The sequence below is a fragment of the Oryctolagus cuniculus genome, chromosome 5, assembly GCF_051225735.1.
Source record: "Oryctolagus cuniculus isolate XC-2025 breed Fujian yellow rabbit chromosome 5, ASM5122573v1, whole genome shotgun sequence".
Classification (NCBI taxonomy): Eukaryota; Metazoa; Chordata; class Mammalia; order Lagomorpha; family Leporidae; genus Oryctolagus; species Oryctolagus cuniculus.
The window spans coordinates 83,226,330-83,239,898 of record NC_142871.1 but is presented as its reverse complement, the minus strand read 5'-3'; the positions used below and the strand labels follow the sequence as shown (position 1 = coordinate 83,239,898).

Genomic DNA, 13,569 nt, shown 5'->3' with positions numbered 1-13,569 from the left:
AAGTTTAATCGTTTTCAGAACTCAAGATTCTGAATTGTTGGGCTTATTTAGAAAAATTTTATGTATCGACTGTTTCTCACCTTGTCTGTTGAGAAGTTTTCTTCAGTATATATTATTTTTCCATTTAAAAAAGTTAAATTTGTCACGAACTCAAACAGTATCCCATAATTAAACAACATGCTAAGTGGAGAAGAGCGTATCTTTCTACCAAAGCTGACTGTTTGATTGAACAAAATAAGGAGAGGCAGAACCTCCAGGCTCCGGTCCCCACACTCACTCTTTCAGGCTGTCGGATCGTCTCCGGTCCCTCCCCCAGGAAGAGCTTCTGCTCCGTGTCCTCCTCTGGCTGGGGCTCCTGGACCTGCGGTGCTCACTGGGAGAGCAAGGGTGCCGCTCCTTTGACTTCATCTGCCCTGGTGCTGGAACATGAACAGCGAGGCTAGCCACAGAGTCTATTACCCAAAATCCTCGGTCTCAGCCACGCAACTAGTATCACTTCTTAAAGAATTTTACGTGCAAAAGTCTGTCACTGCGTAAACTCATTCTTCTGAATAAGCAAGAGCTAATGTTTAGTCACACTTACTTTTGCGATCACCTTGTGCAAACTGTATTTCAATTTGACGGCCACATACCCACTTTCTATTGAGGTTATAAAGGGCATCTTCAGCATCTCGAACATCTTCAAATATGACTAGCCGTTAAGGACACTTTGAACATCACGTATCAAGCAAAACTATTTGAAAAGTATTCTTTACATGTGAAATGGAAGACATAGGAAACAAGTTCAAGTTATTAAGCTCACATTTCCCACATAATATGAATAATCAGAAAAAAAACCCACTTTTACTTTTTTATTATGAAAACAAATACCCTATTTATGATTTAGAAAAGTCAATCTAAAAATAAAAACAGAAATAAACATGTAACTTACTTTTAATGTATACTGCTTGTGTGGTTGCAATATACAAGTATAATTTGAAATATGAGAAAAAATTAAGTCCAAAATTAGCATTATAAATATAAACTGTTCAGGACTCACTCCCTTCTTTCGGATAAAGGATCCATCAGGTTTTTCACTGAAAATATCAGGATGCAGAAGCCTTTATTCTGAAATTAAAATTACTCTTTCATTAAAAGGCTTTTTAATTATGACATTTAGGAGAAATTACTCATAAACAAAACTGTATACATACAAGTGAACTAAAACAAAACCTCATTTAGCCCTTTAAAAACGATATCTACCTTTGAACCCAGCACTTTAAACATTATTTTATGTTTTTAATACTTGGGATCTAAATATTAAAGAACTACAGAGAAGCAATCTATAAACATTTGGAGTTACATATACTGGTTTGTAATACCCCCACTGAACTCCCTTATCATATAAATTATATAATAGTAAACCTAACTATAATGGATATTAGCTATACAAAATACTTGAATAGCTGTCTTTCAGGAAGTTGTTCATTGGCTTATTTTTAAAAAATAGAAAACAGAAAAAGCTCAAGAAATGCAATACAAAATGAGACTTTGGCAATTACCTCAATTTCACTTGATCTTGAACCTTGACCTTTACTCTTTATGGCTTGCAAGATGGACTTTATAAGAGACGCAGAACCAACAAAATCAGACTTGGCTTTGACTCTGGAACTCTGAGTAAATGTAGGAAAGCCGAAGTCTCAACCTGGTGTTGGCTTTGTCTTTTGCTTGATAAAGACTTCCCCTCTTCCAGGTCTTTATATCTGTGTCCACCCTCCCTCTTTACTCCTTGATGCTTGAACTTTAGGTGCCTTTTGTCTTGCCTGCTTGGTTTATGCTTGGATTCTAGCTAACAGGTTGGTTCAAACTGGGGGGCGCTTGCCAGCTACTGTGGACTGGTTTAGATTTTCTGAGATAAAGAAATAAACACATTTAATTAGGCAATATTAATTTCATAACATATGCTCCTGAACACATTTAAGCACATGTATGCAGTATGTTCACATGCGCACAGTAAAATAAAGGATATTGAACATAAGCAAATCCTCTTGGGCGGCGAGTGTAGAAGTCAAGTGGAATGTAAACGTCTACTATAGGGCCATATCGACCAAACTCACGGCGCAAGTCCTCAGGCCTGAAGTGTTTCAGAAATAAGGCAAAGAAATATGAATAGCTGAATTAAAATATTTTGCCTACAGAAATTCTGTTGAAACCCTCAAAAGAAAGTATAGCATCTAGACCAGCATTATCTGAAACTGCCTAAGAATCACTCAAGGTTTCAAAAGGAAGGGAAAAAAAGAAGGAAAAACTAGACTTTCAGGCATCTCCTGCATATTCTGATTCAGAAAGTCTAGATTAGGGACTGGATATCCATTTTTTAAAAGATTTATTGATTTATTTGAACTGCCGAGTTAGAGAGAGGCAGAGGCAGAGAGGTTGGTTGGTCTTCCATCCACTGGTTCACTCCTCAGATGGCTGCCAGAGCTGTGCCAATCAGGAGCCAGGAGCCTCTCTGGGTCTCCCACATGGGTGCAGGGGCCCAAGGACTTGGGCCATCTTCCGCCGCTTTCCCAGGCCACAGCAGAGAGCTGGATTGGAAGTGAAGCAGCTGGGATTCATACCGGCGCCCAAATGTGATGCCGGCACTGCAAGCGGCAGCTTTATCCACTATGCCACAGTGCCGGCCCCCTATTCATGCTTTTTAAAAAATATGTATTTACTTATTTCAAAGGCAGAATTATAGAAAGAGAGGGAAAAAGCTGGTGCTGTGGCATAGTGGGTAAAGCTGCTGTCTGTGGTTTCGGCATTCCATATGGGTGCCTGTTTGAGTCCTAGCTGCTCCACTTTCTATCCAGCTCTCTGCTATGGCCTGGGAAAGCAGTGGAAAAAGGCCCGAGTCCTTGGGCCCCTGCACCCATGTGGGATACTCGGAAGAAGCTCTTGGTTCCGGATCAGCCCAGCTCTGGCCGTTGTGGCAATTTTGGGGAGTGAACCAGTGGATGGAAGACTTCTCTCTCTCTCTCTGCCTCTCTCACTCTTTGAAATAAACAAATAAATAAATCTTTAAAAAAAAAAATAAGAAAGAGAGGGAGAGACAGAGAGAGAGAAAGAGAGAGATATCTTTCATCCACTGGTCCACTCTCCAAATGGCAAGGGCACTATGCCAGTCCCAAAAATTAAAAAAAATTAAAAGATTTATTTATTGAAAGTCAGAGTTACAGGGAGAGACAGAGAGGTCCTCCATCCACTGGTTCACTTCCCAAGAGTCCTCAATGGGAAGGGAGGAGCCAGGCTGAAGCCAGGGCCCAGGAGCTCCACCCAGGTCTCCCACGCTTGGGCCATCTTCCACTGCTTTCCCCAGGTCACCAGCAGGGAGCTGGATTGGACATGGAGCAGCTAGGACACGAACTGGCACCCATATGGGATGCTGGTATCGCAGGCTGCAGCTTTACTCTCTACGCTACAATGCCTGCCCCATAAACAAATACTTTTTAAAAGTATGAATAGAGTCTGGCATTGTGATGCAGCAGGTTAAGCAGTCGCCTGCAATGCCAGCATCCTATATGAGTGCCAGTTCAAGTTTCAGCTGCTGCTCTACTTCCAGTGTGGCTCCCTGCTACTATGCATGGAAAAACCATGGAAGATGGCCTGAATACTTGGTCCCCAGTCATCCATGTGGAAGACACTGATGGAGGTCCAGGATTCTGGCTTCAGCCTGGCTGTTGTGGCCATCTGGGAAGTGAACCAGTGAATGGAAGGTCTCTGTTTTCTTTGCTGTAACTGTGCCTTTTGAATAAATGAATATTTGAAAAACAGGCCGGCGCTGCGGCTCACTAGGCTAATCCTCCGCCTGCGGCGCCGGCACCCCGGGTTCTAGTCCCCGTCAGGGTGCTGAAGTCTGTCCTGGTTTCTCTTCTTCCAGTCCAGCTCTCTGCTGTGGCCCAGGAAGCCAGTGGAGCACAGCCCAAGCCTTTGGGCCCTGCACCCGCATTGGAGACCAGGAGGAAGCACCTGGCTCCTGGCTTCGGATCAGTGCAACACACCGGCCATAGAGGCCATTTGGGGGGTGAACCAACAGAAGGAAGACCTTTCTCTCTCTCTCTCTCTTACTCTGCCTGTCAAAAAAAAAAGAAAAAAAAAAGAAAAAAAAAGAAAAAAAAAAGAAAAACATTTTATTTGAAAGGCAGAGACAGACAGCAAGACAGAGATCTTTGGCTGGTTCACTCTACAAATGCTTACAATAGCTGGGCTGGGCAGGCCAAAGCCAAGAGCCTGGAACTCAATCTGGGTCTCCCATGTGGGAGCCAGGGTCCCAGGTACTTGAGCCATCACCTGCTGCCTCCCAGGGTGCACATTAGCAGGAAGCTGAACTGGAAGCAGAGTAGTCAGTACTCAACCAAGCGCTCCAATATTGGATGCAAGTATCCTAAGCGGCAACTTAACTGCTATGCCAAAGCCCACCCGAAGGATATTCATATTTTTAAAAAGCGCAATAAAGGTGGAGACATTTCAAGACACTGGCCTGGTAGATAGACTTTAAAAGTTATTCGCATTAAATATTTAATAATTCACTGTTTCCTTAAAACACACTCATTTGCCTCACTGTAAGTTTATATTTATGTTAATTTTATTTTCAGATAGAAATAACTAGATTCTAAAGAAGTCCTAAGATTATTTCTTAGGCTTCAACAAAAAAACCTAATGCAAAATAACTAACATATTCTCAAATTTGATAGTATTTTTTTTTTTTTTGACAGGCAGAGTGGACAGTGAGAGAGAGAGACAGAGAGAAAGGTCTTCCTTTGCTGTTGGTTCACCCTCCATTGGCTGCCGCGGCCGGCACGTTGCAGCCAGCGCACCACGCTGATCCGATGGCAGGAGCCAGGTACTTATCCTGATCTCCCATGGGGTGCAGGGCCCAAGCACTTGGGCCATCCTCCACTGTACTCCCTGGCCACAGCAGAGAGCTGGCCTGGAAGAGGGGCAACCGGGACAGAATCCGGCGCCTGGACTGGGACTAGAACCTGGTGTGCTGGCGCCGCAAGGCGGAGGATTAGCCTAATGAGCCGTGGCGCCGGCCAAATTTGATAGTATTTTGAGCCTCCTAAATGCTTTCTATTGTGATAAGTACTGAATATTATTATTGTCTTCACGGTGCTACAATTTCAATGATGAGATTAAATATTTAGCAGTAACAGCTGACAGCTGTAATGCATTTACATATCATCCACTGTTCATCTTCAGACCACTGACTCTCACAGCAACCTTACAGTTGTTTATAAGATGGGGACCCAGACAGACTGAGCTTCCTAAGGTTCAGGAGCCAGCAAGGGAGAGCTGGAGTCACACTTCCACAGGCCTGGGTTCTCCACCACCATCCCTCTTCAAGGAGAGGGAGGGATTCAGCATCAATCTGAGTGCAAAACGTGGTTCAGGAGAAATAAGAGTACTTCAAAACGTATTGTGCAAGCGACTCAAAGATGACTGCAAAGCTGCTAGTCTGGACAAGCATTAGTGACAAAAATTTGATGCTAGTGAACAAAGCTGGATGAAGAGGGGGAAGAAAGGCTGAGCCCTCAGGTTTAGATACAGAATTTGAGGTGATGGTGGAACATCTGTAAGAGTTCTACAAACAACTGAAAATTGTGATTATGCAAATATTTTGTTTTCTCTGAAAACTAGGGGTATTTAAGGCTAGAGATGGAGACTCAGGAGTCAGCATCCACTGTAGGCCAGGCAGTGCCGTCGTTATCATGACCTACTTCATTTCGTTTATCTGCCTTCCCTCATAGACTGTTAACTTTTAGATGGCAACAATCTCTCTTTTCTTTCATTTATCCATTCAGAAAATATTTATTGAGCATCTACTGTGCAAAGCTCTACAGATATGATGAGAAAACAAGAAAAACAAATTTCTTCTGCTAGCTTCTCAAACATGGCTGCATTTTAGAATCACCTGTGAAGGTGATGTTACAGAAACAGGCAACCCTGTTAACTTTGGACCTAATTGATGTTTCCCATAGTAAGTTCCAGTTACATTTAATTTTTGAAAAAGTTTTTATTTTATTCTTTAAATATTTATCTATTTATTATTTGAATGGCAAAGTTACACAGATAGATAGATAGGTCCTCCATTTGCTCGTTCACTCACCAAAATGACTGTTTTGGCCCGCCCTGGGTCAGACCAAAGCCAGGAGCCTGGAACTCCACCTGGGACTCCCACATGGGTGGCAGGGGCCCAGGCACTTGGGCCATCTTCCTCTGCTTTCCCAGGCTCATTAACAAAAAGTTGGATTGAAACTGCAGCAGCCAGGCTACTGGGCATACTGGTGTCACATAGGTGGCAGTTTAACCCACTGTGCCACAACACCAGCCCCAAAAGTGTTATTTATGAGAGAGGCAGAGAGACAAAGCTCCCATCTGCTAGGTCACTTCCCAAATGCCCAAAATGGCTAGAACTGGGCTGGGCCAAAGTCCAGACCCAGGGACTCAATCTAGGTCCCACAGGGGTGGCAGGAACCTCATTATTTGAGCCACTATTGCTGCCTCCCAGGAACTGCACTAGCAGGAGCTGGAGTGAGGAGTTGGGAATCAAAGCCAGCATTCTGATGTGGGATATAGGCATCTTAACTGCTAGGGTAAATGCCCGTTCCTACGTTGAATTTTTTAAGTGCTTCATAAGAAATTCTGAGATTGAGAATTATTGCTAAGGCAGTATAGCATATCTTTGTACTTAGCATAGCCACACAGGAAGCACTCAATATATATAGACTTGCCTGTTAATAAGAGAAGAACACATTACTGGTACCACTTGAGAATCAAGGAGACTAAGGATAAGAGAAGTTACCTTCTACACTGGTATTCACAACCTGTAACAAAGTGAGGTAGCAAAGCTAGAACACAAATAAAGGTCCTCTAAGGCAAACAATCCATCACCCATATATGAGAGGCTAACAAGACACGTATCTCAGATCACATGTAGAAAAGGCTGGAGCACTGTGTGTGTCAGAGGTTTGGAGTCTTGAATGCCAAGAACAATGGGAATCTCAAGGAACAGGTCTCTTTCAAAATGCTGGCCACCAGCTCCAATCTCCCACTGCTAGCCGTTATTCTATTTTTGCATTTCTGCTGTGATCTTCAGGTCAGGAAAGTATGGAGAATAATGAAACAAATAACCTATATACCCACCAACAAGATTTATTTTATTCTCAATACCTACTGTATCTGCTATAACTTTCAGTATTTTTTAGAAATAAAATTATATTCTTCTTAGAATATAATCTTAGAAATAACCTTACTGCTCATCATTCCCTGGCATAACTATATTTTTACTGTGAATGTATTTGTCTATTTTTACATAAATGTAAAATTTTTATATAAATGACACCAAACCATTTGTATTTCTGTACCTTAGCTTCTTCCCCCGCCCCATGACATTTCTCCACGTAGTTCCAGTTCACTCATTTTTACTCTAAATAGCATTGTTATGAATAAACCACAATGTAGCCATCCAGGTTTCTGTAGACGAACATTTAAGATATCTCCTTGTTAAAAATGTTTTAAATTGCAAGCTGTGCTGCAGTGCACCTTATGGCCAGTGTGCTTTCCAGAGCTCTGTCCAGTTCTCTATGCTGCCTCCCTGACAAGGAGAGGCGGCTGAAGGATAAACCTGCCTTCAGCTTTGCTACATAATCTCCAACGTGGCCAAACCCACTAACACTCCCCCACAACATCCCCCCCTCCTCATTAATATCTTCCAACCCTTGGCATTCTGAAGGAAAAGAAGTGAAGGGATTTTACTTTCAATTTACCTAATAAACCAGTGTAATACAACACCTTTTTATGCTTTATAGGCCAATTATTTTGGTTAAATACCCAGAAGGAGAACTCCTGGGTTAAAGAGAATGTATGAGTGTAAAATTAACTTCTATGAAACTGCCAAACAGTTCTGCGAAGTGTACTATTTTATACTCCTGCCAGCAAAGTATAATACTCCTAGGGGTGCCAATATTTATCAACAATTGGTATTGTCAATCTTTTTCATTTTAGTCACTAAAGTAACAGTTGGGCAGGTTTTTTTTTTTTTTAATCATTATTTCTTTGAAAGGGGAGAGAGAGAGATTGAGACTGAGACTGATTGATTGATTTCCATCTGCTAGTTCACTCCCCAAATGCCTGCAACAACTGGTGCTGGCCAGGTGAAGCCAGGAGCCCAGAACTCAATCCTGGTCTCCAAAGTGGAGGCAGGGGGCTACTACTTAAGACATTGCCTGCTGCCTCTCAGCAGAAAGCTGGAATAGGGAGAGAAGCCACAGACAAATTCAGCCACTCAGATAAGGGATACAGGTGCCATGTCCCAAGCAGTCTTTTTTTTATATATAGATATATTTTTTATAGATTTTTAATAGATATATTTATTTATTTGAAAGTCAAAGTTACAGAGAGAGAGAAGGGGAGACGAAGAGAGAGAGAGAGAGAGAGAGAGAATCTTCCATCTGCTGGTTCACCCCCCAACTGGCTGCAACAGCTGGAGCTGTGGCAATCTGAAGCCAGGAGCCAGGAGCTTCTGCCCAGTCTCCCATGCTTCTACTGCTTTCTCGGGCAATAGCAGAGAGTTGGACTGCAAGTGGAACAGCCGGGACTCAAACTGGTGCCCATAGGAGATGCCAACACTGTAGGAGGTGGCTTAACCCGCTACACCACAGCACCAGCCCATATATACATTTAATTTATTTATTTGAAAGGCAGAGTGATGAGTGAGGGGAGGGAAGAGCCGAACAGATGGAAACTGAGATTTCCATTCCCAGGTTTACCGCCAAATGCAAATGCCTACCAATAGCCAGGCCTGGGCAAGGCTGAAGCCAAGAGCCAGGAACTCCATCTGGGTTTCCTACGTGGGTGGCAGGGGCAACATCCACTGCCTTCCCAGGTGTATCAACAGAAAGCTGGATCTAAAGCAGAACAGCTGGGGCTTGAACTAATTGATATGGGACACTGGTGTCCCAAGCAGGGGCTCAATCCATGACACCATAACATCCTCCCCTGTACACATTTTTTCTTTATAGATCCATGCATGTGGCATATATATATATCTAGTTAGGTCTTTTAAAATTTCTCTTGGCAATATGTCAGAGTTTGCAATGCAAAGGATTTTTAATTTCTTTTTTTTGTTGTTAAATTTATTCCTAAGTATGCTTTCTGATGGTATGGTTAAATGGAATTGTTTTTTAAATTTCATTATTTTTAATTGTTCACTATTCTAACTTACTAAACTCATTATGAGTTACAATAGTTTTGTTGTTAATTTTTTATTGTTTTCTATGTAAACAAACATGTCACCTAAGGGGACTGGTTTTACCGCTGCCTTTCCAATTTTTATGACTTTAAAAAAAAAGATTTATTTATTTATTTCAAGATCAGAGTTACAGTGACAGAGGGAGATAGAGAGAGATTATTTTCCATCCACTGGTTCACTCAGATGGCCGCAATGGCTGGGACTAAGCCAGGAGCCAGGAGCAGCTTCTGGATCCCCCATGAGGGTGGCAGGGAATCAAGCACTTGGGCCATCATTGGCTGCTTTCCCAGGCCATTAGCAGAGAGCTGGATTAAAAGTGGAGCGCCCTGTACACGAATCAGCACCCCCAGGGGATGCCGCCATTGCAGGCAGTAGCTTTAATTACTATTCCACAATGCTGGCCCCCAATTTTTAGGCCTTTTATTTCACTTTCTTGACTTACTTCATTGGTTAGGAACTGCAAAAAAATGCTGAATGGAGGGGCCCAAGTGTTTCGGCCCTGCCATCGATGTGGGAGACCCAGAAGAAGCTCCTGGCATTGGCTTTGCTCAACCCTGACCATTGCAGCCATCTAGAAAGTGAACTAGCAGATGGAAGACCTGTCTCTCCCTCTCTCTCTGGAAGTCTAACCTCTGACTTTCTAATAAATAAATAAATAAATACTGTTTTCTTTTTCACATTATAAAGTTTTTAAAACATACAGAAAAGTTGAAAGAACTGTGTGATGAAAAAAATCTACCACCCAGATTTCAAAATTAACATTTTACTCTACTTTTTCACAGTCATTTCTAAATTCTTATTTTTGATGCTTTTCAAAGTAAATTGCAGACTTCAGTAGTTTACCCAAACATCTCAGTATGAATATTTCCTTTTTAAAATAATTTTTATTTAAATAAGGTGAACAAATTTCATGTATTTCATATATACAGATTTAGGAACACAGTGGTACTTCCCACCCTATCCTCCCTCCTGCCCACGCTCCTACTACCCTCCCTCCCTCTTTCCTTTTTCTTTCTTTTAATTTTTACACTGACATACTTTCAGTTTATTTTATAGTCATAAAGAAATCTTTTTAAAAAGCTGACTAGAAGAACAGACATTTGGCATTACAGGTTGCTATGTGGATGTCCATATCCGTATCAGAGTTCCTGACTGAGTCTCATGGATTCTTCTTATCCAGCTTCTCACTAACACGCAGCCTGGGAGGCAGCAAGTAATGGCTCAAATACTTGGGAGACCTGGACTAATCCCAGGCTTCAGGTTTTGGCCTGACCCAGACCCAGTTGCTGCAGGCATTTGTGGGGGTGAACCAGCAGATGGACGATCTCTTTGAGAAAGTCATTCTCTCTCTGCCTTTCAAATAAAATGAGAATAAATAAATAAATAAAAATAAAAAAGAGACTGAAACTTGTTTCAAAAATGTTGAGTGGAGGTTGTGAGAATGAGCATACTTGTTACTTATCCATTTAAAAATTTTTTTTTTTACTGATTTAAAAGGTAGACACAGAGACAGAGAGCAACAGAGAGATCTCTCATCCATTGACTCCCCAAATGCCCATAATAGCTGGGCTAAGCCAGCCTGAAGCCAGGAGCTCAGAACTCAATCCAGGTGTCCCATGTAGGTGGCAGGGCCCGAAATACGTCAGTCATCACCTGCTGTCTCCAAGGGTGCGCATTACCAGGAAGCTGGAATTAGAAGCAGAGTTGTAACCGGAACCCAGGTACATGGATAAGGGATGCTGGTATCCCATAGGGCAGCTTAACCGCTAGGCCGAAAGCTGGCCCTGCTGTTCTAACCTTAGAGGGAAAGCACTCGGTCTTTCACCATTAAGCTAGGCTTTCTAGGATGGCCTTTAACAGGCTGAAGAAGTTCCCCTCTATTCCTAGCTTGCTGAGACATTCCATCACAAATGCTGCTGAATTCTGTGTAATGTTTTCATTGCACTCCCACTGAAACACAAAGCTTCATATACACTGTAACCAAAGAATGTTACTAAACAGTCCAAGAGAGGTACCTGGCTATAGCTCCCAACACAAGATGAGATCTGGATATTATTTTGCTTCATTAATTAGTATTCTGTGCTTGACATTTTAAAAACTTAGTCCTCTACACAACAAAAAGCAAAGATACTAAAGCATTTTTCCTGACTCAAATTTTGTTTCACCAGTAGAAATTAACATTAAAACTTTAAAAATTAACTAAGATTTTTCTTTAATTCTTGGGCTCAATTTCATTCCCATCAAGATTCTGTGCAACACTTTTTAATGTCTTGTGATTTATGGCCTACATTAAAATGGCCACCTTAAAGAAACATTTTAAATAAAGTTTGGCTGTGTTTGAAAATTCACAACCTTATTAAAAAAATTTTAAAAATTTTTTGAAAATAGGAAAAAAGTACTAGCCAAGTTCTGCCACCCAAATGAGTTTTCTTGTCTCATTTTTCTAGTTTTTCCTCTCTTAATTTTTATATGCTTTAAATCATATTCATATATAATCATAGTATTTGTTTAAACATTTAATCACAATGATTTTCATTATAAGCATACTGTGTGAAAGCTGATGTAAAATGAGTTCAGGAGTCATACTGCTAGACAAATAATACTGTACAACGCCTTGCACCAAAAGGTTAACACAGGCCACATGCGGTGATTCTACTTTATGAACACTGCTCACTGGCTACACAAGTCTTGGGCAAGAAAATCTCTCTTAAGCCTCAGTTTCTTATCTGTAAGTGAGGGTAATAAAATATATTGTAGAGTTATCGTGCAAACCTATACTGTGAAAGTTATTAGTATACCTTGTGGCATATGGTGATCATAGTCAACAAATATTAGCAATTATTTTATTACTACAACTAACCACCTAGATTTTGAGTGCCCCCTACTGGCAGTGCTAAAAGGTGGTGAGAGAATGCAGAAGGACTCCCCTTAATTTCAATTACATTCAGCCTTAGTAACTCTATGGTGTCGCTCAGATGTGCTATATTTGGCCTGCACAACATTTAAACGTTTTTAAAAAATGTCTGTGGCCTGTCGGGTTTCCTCCACCCGACAATAAACCTTTTCCCTTTAAAAAACAAAAGTCTGGAAACACGAAATTGTCAACATTCTGCAGCTTTAAATCTACCCAAAAAACAGGGATTTTATGCAATTCGACTTTGACAAATGCTGACATTTTTGAAAACTGAGTTTACATACACAAAATCTGGATTTGCGCCTTCTCTTTATTTTTTTTTTTTTTATTTTATTTTTTGACAGGCAGAGTGGACAGTGAGAGAGAGAGACAGAGAGAAAGGTCTTCCTTTTGCCGTTGGTTCACCCTCCAATGGCCGCCGCGGCCGGCGCGCTGCGGCCGGCGCACCGCGCTGATCCGATGGCAGGAGCCAGGAGCCAGGTGCTTCTCCTGGTCTCCCATGGGGTGCAGGGCCCAAGCACCCGGGCCATCCTCCACTGCACTCCCTGGCCACAGCAGAGGGCTGGCCTGGAAGAGGGGCAACCGGGACAGAATCCGGCGCCCCGACCGGGACTAGAACCCGGTGTGCCGGCGCCGCTAGGCGGAGGATTAGCCTAGTGAGCCGCGCCTTCTCTTTAAACTTTGGAAACCGAGGCAACCAGGAATCTGAATGACTGCATGGCGGCTCTCAGCGGGAGCTCAGCAGACAATTCCCCTCAGAAGGCACACGTCCAGCTGCGTTTGCTACAGCCCGCGCGTCCTGTGGTGCCTCACAACCTGACAGCTTCACTCATTTATAATCCCACCCCGGCCGCCCGCCCAGACCATCACAACTGGAAACCCCTCACCCCTCTCTTTAACACATTGGAGAGACAGGATGCTCATTCAGTTGTCAAGCAGTCTGTTTCATTGTGGGATTTATTTATTTATCTCTACCTAAATCACAGATTTTCCTTGTGTCTTCTAGATACCGTACTGATAAACCAGAGAAGAAACGTAAACAAGGCAGCTTTAGATGTTAACTGGAATACACGAACTCAAGTCTGTGGTCGCGACATCTGTATTTGCAGCAACCGCATTCACTCCTCAAAGGTCAACTATTGGTCACTCCAGATGGCCATGGAGCCGAGAGCTCCTGTCTCGCCCCAGGCGAAAACTCCTGAGCCTCAGCTCGCCTCCCTGGCGCACAGTAAGGGGACACTGCACACCTCGAGAGGCTGGTGCCCAGCGAAAAGGAAATGTCTACTCATGCCCGCCCCCATCCCCACCCCTCCGGCTCCTATTAAGGAGAAAGTGCCGTATGAAGAAATCACTCCTTAACATCCATCTTTAGACGCCCGGT

The 13,569-nt window shown here is 42.5% G+C and overlaps 1 protein-coding gene across 8 annotated transcripts in view; it reads right to left on the bottom strand.

The window, feature by feature from the left end:
• The window catches only part of SRSF12 (serine and arginine rich splicing factor 12), a 61,612-nt gene that overhangs the window by 22,901 nt on the left and 25,142 nt on the right, over positions 1-13,569 (bottom strand). For 2 of the 8 annotated variants that reach the window (XM_089332914.1, XM_008263202.5), the window contains exons 2-4: positions 2,009-2,113; positions 584-687; positions 278-419 (exon numbers count right to left, since the gene is read on the bottom strand). In XM_089332914.1, the coding sequence (XP_089189040.1) occupies positions 278-419; positions 584-687; positions 2,009-2,113 (351 nt within the window). Of the gene's footprint in view, positions 1-277; positions 420-531; positions 1,889-2,008; positions 2,114-13,569 lie in introns of those variants that run through there. The other 6 variants (XR_016233859.1, XR_016233860.1, XM_089332913.1 and 3 more) reach the window with 6 other exon arrangements.